The sequence below is a fragment of the Aspergillus puulaauensis genome, chromosome 2, assembly GCF_016861865.1.
Source record: "Aspergillus puulaauensis MK2 DNA, chromosome 2, nearly complete sequence".
NCBI classification, from domain to species: domain Eukaryota; kingdom Fungi; phylum Ascomycota; class Eurotiomycetes; order Eurotiales; family Aspergillaceae; genus Aspergillus; species Aspergillus puulaauensis.
The window spans coordinates 3487229-3505756 of NC_054858.1; the positions used below are offsets into that span (position 1 = coordinate 3487229).

General features: G+C 51.0%; 8 protein-coding genes across 8 annotated transcripts; 5 read left to right on the plus strand and 3 right to left on the minus strand.

The window, feature by feature from the left end:
• Positions 1 to 193: 193 nt before the first annotated feature.
• APUU_21431S (SMP-30/gluconolactonase/LRE family protein) lies at positions 194 to 1355 on the plus strand (the record flags this gene model as incomplete). The annotated part of the gene is made up of 4 exons (XM_041700182.1): positions 194 to 226; positions 328 to 488; positions 556 to 702; positions 767 to 1355. 4 exons carry the CDS (start codon positions 194 to 196, stop codon positions 1353 to 1355), a joined length of 930 nt encoding a protein of 309 aa, XP_041553193.1.
• A 3615-nt stretch (positions 1356 to 4970) lies between these two features.
• APUU_21432S (uncharacterized protein) lies at positions 4971 to 5324 on the plus strand (the record flags this gene model as incomplete). Its single annotated transcript, XM_041700183.1, has 1 exon — positions 4971 to 5324. The coding sequence occupies one exon, from the start codon at positions 4971 to 4973 to the stop codon at positions 5322 to 5324; it is 354 nt and encodes a 117-aa protein (XP_041553194.1).
• A 2001-nt stretch (positions 5325 to 7325) lies between these two features.
• Positions 7326 to 8858, plus strand: APUU_21433S (uncharacterized protein; the record flags this gene model as incomplete). Its single annotated transcript, XM_041700184.1, has 1 exon — positions 7326 to 8858. One exon carries the CDS (start codon positions 7326 to 7328, stop codon positions 8856 to 8858), a length of 1533 nt encoding a protein of 510 aa, XP_041553195.1.
• A 1031-nt stretch (positions 8859 to 9889) lies between these two features.
• On the plus strand, positions 9890 to 11443 carry APUU_21434S (histidine phosphatase family protein; the record flags this gene model as incomplete). Its single annotated transcript, XM_041700186.1, has 2 exons — positions 9890 to 10017; positions 10099 to 11443. The coding sequence occupies 2 exons, from the start codon at positions 9890 to 9892 to the stop codon at positions 11441 to 11443; spliced, it is 1473 nt and encodes a 490-aa protein (XP_041553196.1).
• Positions 11444 to 11792: 349 nt separating this feature from the next.
• APUU_21435A (uncharacterized protein) lies at positions 11793 to 12095 on the minus strand (the record flags this gene model as incomplete). The annotated part of the gene is made up of 1 exon (XM_041700187.1): positions 11793 to 12095. One exon carries the CDS (start codon positions 12093 to 12095, stop codon positions 11793 to 11795), a length of 303 nt encoding a protein of 100 aa, XP_041553197.1.
• A 40-nt stretch (positions 12096 to 12135) lies between these two features.
• APUU_21436S (uncharacterized protein) lies at positions 12136 to 13548 on the plus strand (the record flags this gene model as incomplete). The annotated part of the gene is made up of 1 exon (XM_041700188.1): positions 12136 to 13548. The coding sequence occupies one exon, from the start codon at positions 12136 to 12138 to the stop codon at positions 13546 to 13548; it is 1413 nt and encodes a 470-aa protein (XP_041553198.1).
• A 285-nt stretch (positions 13549 to 13833) lies between these two features.
• Positions 13834 to 14280, minus strand: APUU_21437A (uncharacterized protein; the record flags this gene model as incomplete). Its single annotated transcript, XM_041700189.1, has 3 exons — positions 13834 to 13901; positions 13981 to 14045; positions 14126 to 14280. The coding sequence occupies 3 exons, from the start codon at positions 14278 to 14280 to the stop codon at positions 13834 to 13836; spliced, it is 288 nt and encodes a 95-aa protein (XP_041553199.1).
• A 1117-nt stretch (positions 14281 to 15397) lies between these two features.
• APUU_21438A (putative GPI-anchored cell surface glycoprotein) lies at positions 15398 to 18453 on the minus strand (the record flags this gene model as incomplete). Its single annotated transcript, XM_041700190.1, has 3 exons — positions 15398 to 18205; positions 18335 to 18399; position 18453. Coding segments are annotated over 3 exons (2874 nt in total).
• Between the last annotated feature and the right edge of the window lie 75 nt (positions 18454 to 18528).

Genomic DNA, 18528 nt, shown 5'->3' on the forward strand with positions numbered 1-18528 from the left:
TGGCGCGTCTTCCCCAATCGGCCACGCTCCAGGTGCCGACAGTTCAGTCTTCACAATCCCCTCCCGCGTGTCTTATATAATTGCCTCCATCGAGCTGTCGAGTTGATTGATCTTTTTGGCCCCAATTTCGCCTTGAGCTGTATCGCCTGGTCTCTCAAAGGCGTGCCCACAGGGAACCAAGATCACTCCAGCAATGTCTTCACTTCAGAAGTGGACGCTCTCCGAGGTACGGACTGGAACTTCAATTTATTTGGCAGAGCTGCCTGCGAGACTGTGATTCGTCTAAAAATAAGTTCAATAATAGAATCTAACTATTCTTATTGCTAGCCGTACATATCAGTTTCCGGGTCTTTACTCGAAGGACCGTTTTACGACAAGAGTAGGAATGAATTCCGCTTCGTCGACATCTGGGAACAGAAGTTGTACTCTTTCGATCTTACGAAAGGCCCCGAGTCTTTGACGACCGCTAATACATCAGAATCCATAGGGTAGGCGCCTTTGTGCTTCGAATTGCACCTTTCTAACTGATCAGGGAGCTAAAGCATAAGAATTCAGGGTGACCGCAAATATAGCGAATGCAAGCGAGAACCAGAAGGATCAGATAGTTGCAGCCGCTAAATACGGATTTGCTCTCGTAAACCGGAAAACAGGCGAGTTATCATACATCGCCCGTCCTTGGGATCACCCAGACAAGCTCCACAGGTCAGTTGAGCAGTGTTCTTCACGTCTGGTGCACCTTTTCAAGATCTTGGCCTAATCCCAATAGAATGCGCTTCAACGATGGAGCAGTGGACAGCAGAGGCCGCCTTTGGGCTGGGGCAATGAACGACCCCAAGGTTCAGAGCCCGGTCAATGAAGGCGTCCTTTTCCGGTTGGACCCAGACCTGAAACTGAACCGCATGATTGAGGAATTGACGATACCAAATGGCATTGGCTGGAATGATACCAACGATACTATGTATTTGACAGACTCTCCAACTGGTAGGATCTTTGCATTCGACTTTGACGAGAGCACCGGGGACATCAGTAACAGAAGAGTCCATTTCGACATCGGGGAGCCGAAGGAGCCTGACGGTTTTGCTATCGATGTTGAAGGGTGTATTTGGAGTGCTGTCTACGGTGGTGGCAAGGTTATCCGCATTTCACCTGAAGGGAAAGTCATCGGCGAAATATTGCTTCCCACTCGAAACATTACCTGTCCAGCGTTCGTGGGCACGGAGCTCTTCATCACGACCGCCAAGGATGATACCAACGACGAGCAGTTCCCAGAGTCGATTAGCTATGGAGGACACCTTTATAGGGTTGATGTTGGAGTCCAGGGCCAGTCGAGACACGAGTTCCGCATCAATCCATGACCGCTGCTGGTTTGAGGATGACTGAGCGCGAAGGCTTGATAGATTTTGGCGGCTTGGAATGTTCACCAAGAAATGTTGCCATCTGATAGACTTTAGACGTGAAACCCATGGAATCTCCCTTGAATACCGAAATGTTTCTGTCTTTGAGCCCCTGGACGTTGATGTCTCCTTCATCACCATTCATACACAACTTTTTTTGCTTTTTAGTACCCGAAACCAATTCAATAGCTCCATGATCTATGGATTTTGCCCAAATACTGTGTAACGGCGTTCAAAGTGGTAAGGATAAAGCTGGAATAAAGTACCGCTATGCTGAAACCAACATCGTGGGATCCTGCGTTCGTGTTCCAGGGTAAATGCCGAGTGTCTCCCTTTGATATCCTCCGTGCCACTGAGGTTGCCCGGATCCCAGCTGCAGAGTCCCCACTCCTGTCCAGCCCACTGCAGAGAAAAAAAAGCAAAAAAAAGGCAGGACAAAATGTAAATAATGTGGTCGAAGTACCGATTCCTGACTCGCAAAAGTACTTCTCCATTCGGCACGTCGGGTCGACCCACGTTTGTGAACGTCCAATTTTTGCCAAAGTACACCGTAGATACACCCGGCCCTGCACAGCTCCAGGTTTGGAGAATTGGAGTACGTACACCGAATAAACAACGTAGCAGCAGACAGGCGTATCTGAGTACCACAGTACTTTCTTAATTGGCAGGCAGTGTCGACTGTCGAGGAACTAACAATACGATTATCCCATTTAATAAAATATTAAAATATTTCCGTGGTCGCACTCCTTGGATCCTGTGTGATGGCAGACGCACTGAATACCGGGATCGCCTTCTCTCATTCTCAATGATGCAGTGTTCCTGCCTTACCTGAGGTTAATCTAATCTCAACCAAAACTTTCACTTGACTGAATAACGCGAGGTGCGAATAACACTACATGCATCATGCAGCCGACCAACAGCCGACTTTTTTTAAACCCGCCCCATCCACGGTACAAACTTTAGAGGGATGAGACGTGCCATCACTGACTTTAGCTGTAATAACCAATGGCTTTGTATATGATTTTTATTTTCTCGCGCTCACTGCCGGTATCCGCAAGGTAGTCTTTGCCTTTCGGAACACGTGGTACTGCTACCTATGAAAACTGCTGCTGAAGATAACACCAGATGTGCGGAGTCACGTCAGAAGGTGAGATGTCCTCGAAGATGCAGGTCGTGCGCTTAACTCGGGTTGAACTGATAATATCACCGGATACCATGACATGCCTCTCAGGTCCATAAGAAGCGGTTACGGCGGTACTGCAGATGGGGGTCGTTTGTCAGGAAAAAGTAACCATACCACGCAGACGATCCATCTGATCGAGATCTCGAGTAACACGTTCTCAATATGGTCATGACGATGAATGACTGACTAGGTAAACGTTGCTTGTGCCGTACACACCGACTCGTAACGACTGGGTAGTGGACAACGCATGAGACCCTCGAACCGCAATGTTGGGAAAGAGCGAGGGGAGCCCGCTCACCCCCAACCTACCAATCGCAGAAAAAGAGAGGAAAAGAAAAAGAAAAGAAAAAGAAAGCCCACCCGGTAAGAGGGCCAGCCTTTCCAACCTTCCAGTCTTTGTCTTCGCCGTCGCATCTTCTCAATCCCACCTCCCTTCATTGAAGTTCAGCGTTCCAGCCCTTCAAGGCTCTTCTGGGACCATGGCGGGCAAAAAAAAAAAAAAAAAAAACGGAACTATGTTCCGTTGCCTTGAAATCCCGAAGCCCAAACACTCACCGTGGCAGGATTTGAGGCCGTTGCGGTCTGGTGGCTAGAAGGATCGCTTCTTACCGTCTTTCCGAAGACCCAATTCCACCGAAAATCGTCTATTTTGCACGCGACGGATAGGCTAACTCGGATCTCTTAGGTTAGTTACCCTCTTCCCTCTGACACGCCCCGCCCCAAGTAGACCAGGCCCTCCCAATCTCGCGATTCAGAGTTCAGATCCAACGTGTCACGTCTCAGAACCTGCAAGACGATCCATCCAACCAGCCTTCGCGTGATCCAGATTTATTGGGGGTTTGGGGCAACAAATAACCAATCCCGGCGTCGACGAGGGTCCAACGTTGCCAATGCAGCCAACCTCCTCGTGCGAATCTTGTGGCTGATCGGCACTGATGGCGTGTGGAAGATGCCCCCCCCCTGTGGGTATTGTGATTTGATTGCTTTGAAGTTTGGACTCTTGGAGCCGAGGAACAAAATACAGTGGTGATCGAGAGGATATTCCGGAGCCCTCCGAAGGAGCTTTGCGGATGGTTATCCGTGAATGACAGGATTGCATATCTTGAAACAACAGACTGGCACCAGTCAACTCTATATTCCATGGGTCGGACCGACCAGTGTTTGCGGGTAGACAGGGTATCGTTAACGGCGGGGACGAGAAGAACGAAAGCATATCCATCAAGAACGCCGAGCTACAGACGGATAGCCATACAGACTTTCCACTCCCATGGTTTTCTCCATTTGTTGTCCAACCGGACCAAGCAAAAACGCAGATGCACCATCAGTACAAGTAATGAATACGACACCTTTGGGATTACTCGACGACTCCTAGATTACTGCCAACAATTTGGCCCCTTCAAGCCTTGCAGATTGGTACACCGTTCGCAGCACTCTTTTTTGTGTTCCAAATTCAAGTGACGGGCCGGCTCGCTGCAGAATCAAACCCTTTCGAAATGACTCTGGCCTCAATTACAAAGTGGAACCGGAAGTCCACGGGAAATGATGGCAAGTACTTGTATCTCCCTCCTATGAAGCACATTCCTATGGCTGTAACTTTGTCGCGAAGTTTACCCCTCGGCAGGATGCAATTGAGCCGTGAGGTATTGTCGCCTCCTTAAGGCCAGGATAGGTATGTCTCATGTTATGCAGCAATAAGTTTCGAAATAAGCCATGCAAAAAGCACCGACCAGCCCCGATATTTAGGGATATTGTGCTTGGGTCCGGGAAAACTTAACCGCCATTCCTGCTGCAAGATGATTTGGATGGCCAAAATTGCCTTGAACCTTGCTGCTCTGTCGTTTGATGCCCGATGACGTAGCAGAAATGTGCCCTCACCCGGCTCACAAGCCTTGATTCACTCTTGCCACTTAGAAGTTTGAACAGTTCGGCAACCACTGAGTGGCTGACAGGTTTGTGTCATTCTGTCTCCAGTGCCTGTCCCACACGGAGCCTTCCGCACGGCTCAGGAGTCAGGAGTCAGGAGTCAATTATGTCTGCGAGAGTATTTTGGGCGTCGTATTGAGGTTAAGATTCGCTCGGCAGACGAGGGTCGAGACGATTGATCAGTATCCAATGGCGTTGCAGCAATCTCAGGAAATGCACGAGGGGCTGTCGTGCGGTCTTCAACTGGCTGTCGGGACCATTCAATTGACCCGATAGGATGAAAATACATGAATGACGATCAATCACAGAGGAGGGCTTAGAGTTCGACCCGGACCTGAACAGCCTTTTGGGTGGCTGGAGCACCACGATACCATCCACATTTATGCAGAACATCGGAGTTTCGAAGTCATGCCAACAGGAGCCTTGACTGGGCTTCAAAAGTTTGGCCTCACGTGCAGACTTGAGCGGATATGGTGTCCCGTCGAAGATCGTTTCTCATGGACGGCAGGGACCAAGTAGACCAGTCGCAAACGAGTGATGTATACATATTCGATCAGCACTCAAAATGTGCTTCAGGTTCTCGACATTACTTTTTTGGTCAATATCTTTTCTTTTTCTCGGGGACCCGGTTGGACTTCTCTACTCTAACCGGGGCCGCTGAACCTTTTTCCACGTCGCTTCTAGCGGGAGTTGACAAAACCGGTAGGCCTCTACTAGTATTATCGCACGACCGTGAGCCGCGGGGATCTTTGATGATGGGCGAAGAATTCGGTGATAGTAGCTCGAAGACGCCGGACGGTGACCTTGGTGCCTCGACGCCCTAGTTGATCCGGATTTCAGGGGCGATTAATTTACCAGGAGTCAGGTCCTAGCGGGGAAACAGCATCACTTTTCCCCAAGCCATGTAATAACGAGTAGGAGATCATCCCCGTGATGGGGCCGCGAGGAGAAAGCTCGTTTCGATGGGTTTTAGGGAAGTCCCGTCATCTTGGAGCTCTGCTACCAGTGGGCCAGTGACCCAGTGACCCAGTGACCCAGTTATGGTATGATGTTCTGGTGGGTTCTCGAACAGGGTGAACACTGAACACCGCCGGGAAAGCTCCCAAACTTCCAAGTTCCAACGTACCTGTGTCGGCAATTTTGGGTATGACGGGAATCGTAAGTAACCAGGCGGTGGTGCAGTGAACAATCGGCACCATCGCTTGTTGATAGAGCTCTCCGTACTAGCCTACTGGTGCTGGGTCATTTAGGTGTGAGTCCACACTGGGTGCTCCCTGGTAACAAACCGCCGACCTGCTCAGTGACGTGCATGGCAAATTGTCCATCCATAACTGCATGGGGTTTAGCATCGAATCCTTGGTGATTCCGGCCTCCACTAAATTTGACCATGACCATGGTGACGGCGCTTCTTAGGTGCACCGGGTCGCTCACGATGTTTCCCCAGCCCCATTCCCTTACTAGTTGGCTCTTAGTTCACGCACTAGCTTGGTCTTAAAAGAATTTCGTCTTTGCGACCAATTGGACCGCAGCCATGGGCGTACCACTCGATGAGGGACCCGAAGCATGCCATAATAATAAAGGTCGAAACTCTCGAAACAAACAAGTCACTTGCGTCACGTTTGCCGAAGGCATACACTTTTCCTGCCCAATTGAGGTCTGATATCCCGTCTCCCGCTGTCATGGCTTTGCTTTGTCTTGGGGAAGCACAGCCTGCGCCCTCCGTATTATTTCCTTTCGAGGCGAGGCACATAATCAGCCATGCCAATGGCACAAAGTACGTGTCTGCGCCTGCTTGGTTGCCAGATCTCTAGCCCCAGAACTGGCGCCGTTGAAGGACTGACGAGCAGTTGCTCACTTGCAGCTCCTAGTAAGCACCGTGTACAACTCCTGTATGTTCAGTACAGTACTGTACGCAGCGGTATGTAACGCCTATGTTTTCTTATTTTTCGTTCCTTTTTTTTTTTTTTTTCCCCTGCCTTTACGTTTTTTTTTCCCATTTCTCTTTTTCTTATTTTTATTTCAGACTTGATTTAATTAATTTTTGGTGGAAACCCTCACTGGGCTTGCGTTGCTGAGACCATGTCTCTGCTCTACTGATGGTTCACGACGGGCCAATACTTCACCTTTCACACCGCTGGATCTGATTTCTCAACAGCTGGAGCTTCCTGCAAACTTCCCTAACGGCTCGCGATCATCACTACTGACTTGGCTTGTCTGTTCGCCTGGTGAAGCCGTAGCTTGGATTTAGACTTGCTTCATAAACCCATATCCTCCCCGTCCTCCTGCTCTCTTCCCTATTTGGCCCGTATACCCTCTACTCCTCTCTTCTATATATCTCTCCTTTCCAACCCCCCTCTTTGTTTCATCTAATTCTGTTATATTACAATCTCGCGCTCGTATTCTTCAGTTCCGAATAAAGTTTGCTTCCCGTGTAGTATCAACGCCTGTGGCCACTGCCTTGTCCTGCCCTGTGCTTTCTTGCCCTTGCTACCCAACACAACACCAAGGGGAAATCCGGGGAGAGCGAAATTCTCGCATAAATCATCCCCTGTTTCCCTGCTATTTTTCTTCCTCGCATTCCGCCTTTTTCCTTCACCGTGGCTACCAGCGTGTTGACTCCTCCCCAATACTCCCACTCGCACTCCCACCCGGTGCACTCACGCCAATATCATTCGCTGTCTGACTACCACCTTGCCCGTTCAGCCGCCGGCCCCCTCTCTCGCCCTCCTTTTCACGAGTCCTCTTCGGCTCTTCTGGAGCGAGAGGGGGTCCCGTCATGTTCCGGGTATTCTCTGCGGCATTCTACTGAAAGCAACGCGGAGCATATGTCGAATATCCCGCCAGTTTCAGGTCCTCCGCCAACCGATGCACACTCGCGTGGCAACCGCGGTTCGCTCGAACGAAAGAGACGCCATGTAGACGAAGAGATTCTCTCTTCTACTACGGAGCATCGTGAATTCGTGCGCTCTCGGCCTCTTTCCTGGCAACCTTCTACCCCAGTGGAACCACCGCTGGGCTCTTCACAGCACCGCTCTATTGGTGTCAACTCGATCCTGAATCATCCGGCAACGGAAGGGCCAGGAGTCCGGACGGCATCAGTAGATGGTGGCCGCGAGAGCCTTGGGGAGCAGATGTCACCAGACTCAACACCGTCTCATTCTCGGTTTTCTTCGTCATCAACAGTGCATCTTCCTTCCCCATCTATGCACACCCCAAAACCTGCAGCTCTGTCACCTGGTATGAGAAACAACCAGGGTATAGCTCCTATTTCGCCCTCTGCACGGCTCGTGGGCACAGCTGGATACTTTCCCCCAAAGGCTGGTGGTCCGGGGCACTCGCCGCTAGCCCAGCAACTGCCTGGCGTACAGTCGGTAGCACCGGGATCACCTTTACCAGTGGAGACCTCCTCTGGGCATCCTCCGCCTATATCTGGTATTTATCACCACCACCACCAGAGTCCTGCGCCCTCGACATCAGCATTTGCAAGCCACCGAGCGAGTACGAACCACACCCCGACCCCTAGCTCCAAGGAGAGCAGCCCGACAACGCCCGTACCCATGTTCAACCAGTTAGGCCGTTCATCACCCGCCCTTTCTGCTGCACCACCACCCCAGCCAGCCCCAACGTACATGAACTCTGCCCCATACGCGACAGTTGATCCTGTTTCTCGACTACCGGCATCCCTTACTGGGCAGAGTCGCTCCGGTGGGACGGAAACACCCGGCGTGGGAGGGACCCAGAGCCAGTCCAGCACCCTTCGTCCAGGTATGATACCTTGTTTCGTCGACATGAAGTCGGGTTCTTCAAGCCAAGCAGAGAAGCGGAAGGCCAACAGCGATGCGTCCAGGAGATTTCGCAACAGAAAACGGAACGAGATGCAGATGGAGCAGAAAATTACTTCACAGCAGGATGAGATCCGGAAGCAGGTGGAGACGATCCAGAAACAGGCCGAGGAGCTTGAAATTTTGATGGAACAGCGGGAATTCTATCGATCTGAGAGGGACTACTTCCGTGAGCAAGCTTCTCACTTTGTCCAGATCCCTGCCCGACCGAGATCTCCTCACCTCCTGCGACCCAAGTCTGAAGCCACCGGGTCGGAGAGGGAGACTCAGGCTTGGACTGGATCAGACGCCCCATTGAAGGTTGAAGAAGAAACGCCTGACATGCCCTCTCCCCAACGTGCGGCGGGGCCTCTCGCGCCCGCCCCAAGTGTTACCTCCCTTCCCGGTGCAATGCCTGGGGGACGCTGGTCCGCTCCGTCGCCGCACTCGTCGGCACAGGCAGAAAGACTTGCACCGGATGAGCGACAAGCAAGGCCGATGCCTCCGACACCGGGCGCGTGGAATCGTCCTGCATAGGGGCAGAAGCTGCAAATATGAAACAACTACTACAACAATCACAACAACCCGCTTGGCTTGAGATGCGTCAGGAACCCAGCTCCACCGATAACGGAGCCAAGCGCGTTTAGAGTTGGGGAATACTTACTACATACTATCTACACTCCCTTCGTACTGACATGGTCTGGAACTCATTGAAAAAGTACTTGCTTGATATTTTGTTTCTCCGCAGCGAAAATTCATACCGCATCGAAGGATTATGCGGACGTTTTGCATGGGTATATTTGGACTTTGTCATTGCTTGGTGGATTATCTCGTCGTCTTCTGTGTGCATGATCTGGCTTATTACACTTGCACATATTCCCCATACGTTTTATGTTACTACCTTGATACGTTATTATAAGAGTCTGATTATCGTCATCTGTTGGGTACAGCGGGGTGCGGAGCACTGCGTTGATCGGCCTCGCGTGGGAGGCCAACTGTTTCATTGTTATCGCTGCAGGGTAGTTGGTGTTTGGGATCCGATTCATTTTCCTACTGCCTTTTATTATTCGCTTGCTTTTGGTACTTCGAGAACGATACCATCCTACTGTTCTGCTTCGTTGCTGATCTTGTTAGTTATTGATGATTTGATGTTTACTCGGCCGTGCGATTTGTGGACCTCCATAGACTGTATAGTACAATTGATCTTGCCGCCGTTGCATTTGGCATTTGGAAGACGGAAGACTACCTATTTATTTATAAATGACGCAGAGAGCTAGCAATTACTAGCACATGGGGAGTCAGGTACCCTATATTAAGGAGAGACCTTGCCTGAGGCCAACAACCGGACCGGTCTACCCACGTGCCGTGCGCCAGCCTATAATCTGTCATTCCTGGGCCTTGCCTCCACACTCTTGCAGACAACCTTGTGGACAGCAGCCCGCCCTCGTCCACGTCCGCTCCTCATTAACGTGGGATGGCTTCTCCTTCAACTCTCTGGCTGCCAACCGAACCAGGCACCAGGAACCCATTGATCCACTATATCCCGGTAGTTGCGACGTGAGCCGAAGATGAAGGGGCTACCAATATTTAAGCACCACCGCCCCGTTCGGGGGTCGAGGTTGAGGAGCAGGCTCACATTCGCTTTGGTCATGGCTTTCGCTGTAATATCACTTTCGATTTTTTATTTGCTCTCGAGGTAGGTTTCCCATAAGTTACATATCACATAATCATATACCTGTGTCCCATTGTTGGGTTAATACTTACTCGGCAACGCCAGCGTTTCTGCTCAGACCCCATCAAAAAACCAGTCATGCAATTCAATTGACCACGGGTATCAATGTTTCCCGCAGGTATCACATCTCTGGGGCCAGTACTCGCCGTATTTTTCACTGGATCGGGAGTCTGCTACTTCCGCGGATGTTCCTGATGGCTGTGAAGTCACGTTTGCGCAGGTGCTCTCACGCCATGGGGCTCGGTATCCGAGTGCGAAGAAGTCAAAAGCTTATGGTGAGCTGATCGAGACTATCCAGAGAAATGCCTCTTCGTTCTCTGGAAAGTATGCGTTTCTGAATGATTATCAATATACGCTGGGAGCGGACGACTTGACTGCCTTTGGTGAGGACCAGATGGTTGATTCAGGTATAAAGTTCTATCATCGGTATAAGTCGCTGGCGAAGAAGGTCACTCCTTTCGTCCGTGCATCGGGGTCTGATCGTGTCGTGGCGTCTGCGGAGAAGTTTGTTGATGGGTTTTGGAATGCCCAGGTCAATGACCATGGCTCTAGGCGGGAAGCCCCTAAAGTCAATGTGGTTATCCCAGAGGGCGATGGGTTCAATAACACGCTGGACCATAGCATCTGCAGTGTCTTTGAGAACGACAAGTTGGCCGATGAGATCGAAGCCAACTTTACGGCAAATATCACGCCGCCAATTCGCAAGCGAATAGAGAATGGCCTTCCTGGCGTTGAGCTCTCGGGTGAAGATGTTGTCTATCTCATGGACATGTGCTCGTTCGATACCGTGGCCCGGACACCCAACGGAAGCGAGCTGTCCCCATTCTGTGCCCTCTTCACTGAAAAGGAATGGATCCAATATGACTACCTGCAATCTTTGTCAAAGTATTATGGCTATGGAGCTGGTAGTCCCCTCGGTCCTGCCCAGGGCGTTGGATTCACCAACGAGCTGATTGCCCGACTTACGCAGTCCCCTGTTAGGGACCACACGAGCACCAACCGCACTCTGGATTCAAACCCGGAGACATTCCCGCTTGACACTAAGTTGTACGCCGACTTCTCGCACGACAATAGCATGATATCCATTTTTTTCGCGATGGGTCTGTACAATGGCACCGACCCTCTGTCTAAGGCTTCCGTGGAGTCGGTCGAGGAAATGGACGGCTACGCAGCGTCATGGGCTGTTCCGTTTGGCGCCAGAGCGTATTTTGAGACGATGCAATGCAAACAGGAAAGAGAGCCACTTGTACGTGTATTGGTGAATGATCGTGTAGTCCCACTGCATGGCTGTGCAGTTGACAATCTTGGACGCTGTGGTTTGAATGACTGGATCCGGGGCTTGAGTTTTGCAAGAGAAGGTGGGAATTGGAAGAATTGTTTTGCTTCCTAGATACATTTTTACCTTAGAGCTGTATCATGAGTTATTATACAGGAGAAAAAAAGCTTTTTGGTGTGTTTGATGCTTGATTGTTTATTTCATTGTTGTTAGAAGATGTGTTTGTTTTATCAATATCAACCCAGTCTCTTCCTCTCTATTGCCGCCCTACACCGAAAACTTGCGCATTCATCTTCACAGTGAATCCACCTGCCTAGCAACGTGATATTGTGTTGTGTTTGTGAAATGTATTCATTGACAATTCTTTCCTTCTTTTCTGTTGACTTTTTATCTCCCCTTTCTCTTCGGCCTTGTTCATCATTCTACACCAACTACCAACCACGAAGATGAATCCAAACCCAGGTCAAGGATACCCTTCACCCTCTCTATCTCCATCGTCATCCTCCTCATCCTCCTCATCCTCCTCATCCTCCTCATCCTCCTCATCCTCCTCATCCTCCTCATCCTCCTCATCCTCCTCATCCTCCTCATCCTCCTCATCCTCCTCATCCTCCTCATCCTCCTCATCCTCCTCATCCTCCTCATCCTCCTCCGCCTCATCCCCAGAAACGAGTACCCCGGTACCTCCCCAGCAGCAGCAGCAGCAGCAACCCAGCCAAGGCCCCGCCCGCAAGCCATGCATAATCCTGATATGTCTAACCGACATAAATGCCTTTAGCGCACGCTACCGATCAATCCTGACAAAGATGCAACGCGATGCACACCTAATTTTTGCCCGTTCGCTCTCCGATCTCCAGCGTATCCTCGCAAGGGAAGTCATCGCCACTTCAATTGCTGGATTCATCGTTACAGACGCCAAAGTCATGGGAATCGACACAGACATTGACCCTGATACCGACGCAAACAGCGAAGAGGGCAGCGGGGATGCCGAGATGGCAAGAATATCTAGAGTCTTAGGTGGGATTGTGAACGGGACTTACTTTTATTCCAATACACATGCACTTGCCCATCTGTCTTCCAACGGAGCCATGCCAAACAGGGGGTTGATACCAGGGTTCGGAGGGCCCAGGCGTACCAACCCCCCCAGTACCCGTGAATGGACCGTCGTGTTTGCATTCGACTTCCCATCTCAAGCCGCGCGGTACCCGTTGCGCTTCGGAAGATACATGGCGGAGACATTCGGCGTCGGATGGAGAATGTGCGGTGCCACGAAGGGCAAGTGTGCGTTGGAGATAAGTGAACGCGGCCTCAGGAAGATGGGGGAAAGAGTGTATCGAGGAAACAAGTATCAAATCCGCGCTGTGTTCCTGGGATCAGTTGATGAGCGGGACAAAGTGCTTGTTGTTGCGAAGGGCGCGAGTGTCGGAAATGGTGGACTGGGGAGCCAGGGGCAGCCTGAGGTGTATCGTGTGGATGAGGATCAGAGCGGGGGTGAAGACGGGGAAGGATGTGTGCGTGATATGCCGGCAGCGGCCACACAACCCACCGCAGTCGCAGCGGCAGCGTCAGCAGGAGATACAGACAGTACTGCCGGTGAAGACGGGGAGTTTGATATTGAGCAGGTAGAGGTCGGAGACGAAGGTGTTGGATGGACGCTTGCGGCGGATAGCAATGGCCCGACTGGTCCTTTAGGTGGAGAAGGCGAGGAGTTGGATATGGACATGGAGATGATCGACGCCGAATATCGCCGCGAAGAACATGACTGGGCTGATGATGAGCTTACGAGTACTGAAGGGTCCGACAGTCCGCACGAGGACGAGAACGAAGGCGCGAGTACCACTAGCAGCAGCAGCAGTGACGCAGATGACGCCGCCAACAAACGGGTTATATATGTGAACATCCCTGACCAGCGTGGAAACCAGAATGCCGACTCCGATGACGCATCTGCAGCCCAATCGCCAAACAAAAAGAAGAAGAAGAAAGAGACGCCCAAGCACGTCGCGAACTGCCCTGTCGCCATCCATGAAGTCAAACAGTTGACAGGGAACTGGGTTCAGAATGGACAGCGACCTCGCATGCGTGGATACGTCGGCTTCGCTGGACACGTTGAGGATAACAGGTCTATGGCAAGTTTGATCTTGGGTATGTGTGCCGTACGGAACACCAGGCCTCTGCCGGAATCTATGCGGGCTTTTTTGCGCGATCATAATCTTGGATAGATAGATTGCCTCGCCCTTTGACTTGTCGAACACAGGATATCTCCCGGAGGATTGTCTTCGACTTGGACGCAATCGTGTGTCGACAACTTGGAGACGCAGTATCTACCTCGTACATGGATCTGGGCTGGAGATCGAAACTGATATCAATGTACCACAAGAAATGTCATGTACAATAACTAAGTAGCTGCAAGCAACGCCATGCTCAATGAATACATACAAATACAACAACACCAATGGTAGAACATAGTCAAAATGGCGCATAGAATAGTGTTAAATCCTTGGAGTTCACTTGGTCTCCTCGCTATTAGGTGGAGGCAGATCACTCAGGCGCTTCGGCTGCTGGTTTCCATACGCTGGTATCAAACATCATCAGCACCGACTGACTTACCATTTCAAGGAAGACAAGAAGCTTAAAGAAAAAGCAGTACTCACTCCGCTCATACAAAACCCACGACGTATACATCAATACCGGCAGCGCCACAATCGTGGAGATCCACCTGCAAGTCCCCCTGTTAGAACGAACAAATTCTCAGGGAGACCCCCCCAGGGACCTCAAAGGGCAAAAGATGGCTCTTACCGTCTCGAAGCAGCCTTATACTCCTTCGTCTGCCGAATATCTTGAACAGGGAGTGGTCGTCTCGGGGCCCCGGCCCCAGACTGAAGATGGGGATCCATAACAACGCGAGGCTTCAAGTTCGGATTTGTATTTCTTGGTGGTTGTTGCGACGACATTTTACCCCCTTTCTTGGTTTTAGATTCAAGAAAATCTTCTAAAATGGAATTCGGTTATTCGATTGCCACGAGCTTGCTGGTTTGTTGAGTCGCCGCGTTGTTCAAAATGGAAAATCGCGGATGGGGACACAATCGGATCACGTGAACATCTGTGGATGGAGGGCTTGGAGCCTTGGACTGTCCAAAGTATAGCAGGCAACGGTCGTGACACTGTTCGCACCTTCCTTCGGTCAATGCAGTTGTGTTTCTTCCCAAGGTAGGTGCGAAGACTGGGGACTTCAGGGCCCGGGCAGCCATTGCATCTTCCTCTTTCAGCAGTCGTGCCTTCCCTGCCACAACAAGTTGCAATTTATAGAAGGAAAGCCTACTGACCTCGGGGTGGTCGTTCCTTCCTCCTATGGTTATTTCAAGCCCCCCAATCGCAGTTTCCTAAATTGTACTACTAGCCAACTTGCACAGCCTAGATAATACTACTGATAACTTAGGTGGGAGGTCAATATTGTGAAATACTCGCGAGTCGATTATGTAGAGTACAGTACTGCTTCAGGGCTAGCCTGTGCTTTTGTATGGAATTTCATCCGTTGAACGGGGCAGATGCAAACGTATGTGGCCGGGAATGGACAACGAAAAATGGAAAGAGAAAAAGAAGTATGGTGCAAATCGAAGAAACTGCTTGTTTGTGCCAACCATGAGATGAACGATAAACGTATGACGCTTTGATGCTGGGAGGTATTCCAGTTTGTACCTTGGCACAATAAGTCATGGTCGTAGCCTAAGACTGAGTCCATTGATCCCAGAAACAAGATGGATGGAACAAAGTCACAGAATAGAATAAGATGACAGTAAATGGAAGAAATCCACCTGATTAACGTGCGAGTAAAAGAAACCATAATCGAAGCCGAAATGGAAAAAAGAAGAAAAAAAAAAAGACGCTCGATAAAAGATGAACTAGGGTTAGTCCTGCCCAAAGACTGCAGATATCGCTATGCTTGATTCAATAGCCACCCATGACTCCGAAAGAGGAACTGAAAGAGACGGTTCCGAAAGAAGACAAACAAAATTTCGATGCGAATAGAAAAGTTTGACTCGTAGCACTGGTAGGCTGGAGATTGCATCTCTAATCAAGATTCATGGGATCGACGGCAGGAGGACGAATCGGGGATTCAACCGTGTCTCCGTGGATTCCGGTAACTGTTTTCAGGGGGGTCCCCTTTCTGCGAGCATGGCCAAGGCGAGCTCTTTCCGCGCGCTTAGCCCTGTCTTCGGCATGCTTCTGGAAGTTGGCCATTAGGGCATCGGCGGCACGGCGACGGGGCCGGCCTCCAGGTGTAATTTCAGTAGAAGGATGCTCGGCAGAGCCGGGAGTAACCTCAGTATTGGGATTCTCAGCCTGATCTGTTGGCTTTGCGGGAGTGGAAGGTGCTGGAGCTGATTCTACAGCGGCTTCGGTAGTAGGAGCCTCAATTGCCGACAACTGCAATTCCTGACTGCGAGCGTTCTCTGGGCCGTTGTCTTCGACATCGGACTGGCCAGTGTCAGTGCCATCGGTGTCACTCGAAGCCTGCTCCAGGAGAAATCGCTTGTTTTCAAACGTCAAGGTAATTTTGAATGACTTTTTCTCATCTGGTGGACTGTCCTTGTCCTTGTCCTTGTCTTTTTCCTTTTCCTTATCTTCTTGGGTAGGCCGAGTGGGAGTCGCTGCGGGAGGGGTTTCCGTGTTATTGGCTCCTTGGCGGCGTCTCTTCGGTTTGGGGGTATCAACGGACTCGGTCGTTTTATTAGCGGAAGTAGCCTCGGCGCGGCGGCGTTTGCGAGAAGGTTCTTTCGCTTTCGTTGGGATGTTTTCGGGAGTAGGAGGTACGAGGGGTGCGGGTGGTGGAGATAGTACGGGTGGCTGCCCACTGTCATAGAGCTTGATCATCTTGTTGACTTCTTCAAAGGACATGAAGCTGGAGACATAAATTCCCCTTGCGCGCGCGGCTTCTCTAATCTCAAGCATACGGCGCTCTTCGGGGATGTTTTCAAACAGGAAGCATCCTTGATTATCGACTGGTGTATTGCGGTCTCCGATACGTGGAGGATAGCCAAGCGCGCGGTCCTTTTCAGCCTGGACCAACGACCTCACGCGGACAGGGGGAAGAGGAAGCTCATCATCTCCGTAGGTGTTGTTGGGACGATACCATTCGTAATCCTCTGGAACAATGACATACTCTTCTTCGTGTTTGTTGACTTGGCCTGTGTATTTCCAACCGTCTTCATCAGTCCGCGGCGCTGAAGCTTGTACGTTATCCGCGAATGGCTTGCTGGAGGGTGGCGTGTTTTCCCTCTCCGTTTGCGGTTCTTCCGCGGGTTCCGGCGACGCTACTGCCTCTTTCTCTTTTGCTTTCTCGTCGACCTTTCGTTGCAGCTCCTTGATCCATATCTCAACCTCTGATGCGGGGACAAATCCTGGTGCGACGGCAGCAGCAGCTAGCTCATAAATCTGCTTAGCGATGATCATAACATCAGGTTTTCTTGCTGCTTTTGGCGCGGGAGTTGGTGAATGCCGTGCTGACTTCTGTTTGGAACGTGTGGTAGTGCCCGTGGTTGCTTCAGAGTTTGGCTTGTTCGATGCTGCACGTGTACGGCGGTTTCGCTTCTCCGATTCGAGCGATTCCATCGCTCGAATAGTTGGTTTACGTGTGCGTCCGGAGGTGCGTGCAGCGGCGGAGGTCGTCGTGGAAAGACTAGTTGGAGAAGTTGGGCCATCCATATGACCATCAAGGCCGTAGTTGTTCTTATACATCTCCGAATCGTAATCGAAATGGTAATCCCCATTTTCAGTATGGCCGGGAGTGCTGGTGTGGTTGGCGAGCTCATCATCATGAGCTTTCTGCTGGGCCAGGAAAGACTCCAACGATTTACGGCCCACGTTGAGTGTTACCATGTTGCTTCGTTTGCTAGGCGATTGTGACTGGGCGTGCTCATTGCTTTTGTTTTGAGCCACTGAGGACGCTGAATTCGCAGTTCCTTGGTTTGAGCTGCTCGGTGTTTGCTCGTTCGCGGTTCTGGTAGACCTGCGGTCGCCGCGACGTGGTCTGGTGGATGAGGCAACAAGGGTTGTGGTCTGTTGCTGCTTCGTCGGCGTAGTGGAGTTCACAGAGCCATTTTCCAGCGTTTTCGCCTTAGTACTTGGCGTCGTCTGTGCCTTCGAAGCTGGCGGTGCCTTGGTAATCTTTGCACCGGTATGGGCACCGAGCTTTGACTTCCGGTCTCGACGAGAAGTCTGCGGAGTAGAGGCGCGCGAAGAAGGCTTAGATGGGGCAGCTCCATCTTCCTGGCTCGCACTTCGAGCTGGCAAGGACTTTCTAGCCTTGCGATGATGAGAAACTGCGGCACCCATCGTGGAAGGTGAGTCTGTGGAGTTCTCTTTGTCTGGTTCAGGTTTGATGGTAATAGATTTTTCCCTGGTCGGAAGGTTCTTCGGAGTGATTGTCAGTAGATCAGCTTGTGGATCGATCTGAGACTGCTCAATTGGACGCTCCTCGGCAGGAGGAGGCGGATTAGATTTGGAGCTCGTCGGAGTCCCTGGCTCAGGCTCTGTGAGAGACGCGTCTTGCACTTGAGAGGCCTGAGTATTGGACTGCGCAAGGTTACTAGGACGAGGAGGTTTCGCGGAAGAATTGTACGACTTGGGGGTTTGAAATGGTTCAGAGAATGCTCTGTGGACTGGAGTCTCTGCAACACCCGAAAGAGGAGTTTGGTCCGCAGAGTTAACAGCACGTTGAGTTCTACGTCTCTTTGCAGAAGGCAGAAACTCTTCAAAAGACGAAGTGAGAGGAGTTGGGGGAAGAGAGTACGATGATTGTGTTAGGTTTGACGTGTTGAGCTCGCGAGCTGGGGCTGTTCTTTGAGAAGCCCTAGAAGAGCTTCGACGCGAGTGTGCCTGGGGAAGTCAGAAAGCGAGAAAGTGAATGGAGTGGAGGAGCGGATGAAGGAGGATAGAGGAAGAGAAGAGGAAGAGAAGAAGAGGAAGAGGAAGAGGAAGAGGAAGAGGAAGAGAGTGAAGACATACAGAACTCAAGTCCGCCAGCGCGGCGGGGGAACCGAGCTCACGAGTAACAGAAGCCCTACCAACCACTGGCTTTGTGTTAGCGGACAATAAACTAGACAATGAATAGCAGCAATCCTACTTTTGACGATTATTTCTTGCGCAGTACGGTCCTCCTTTTGAGCAGATATCTCCTCGTATCTTGAACGATGGCCCCT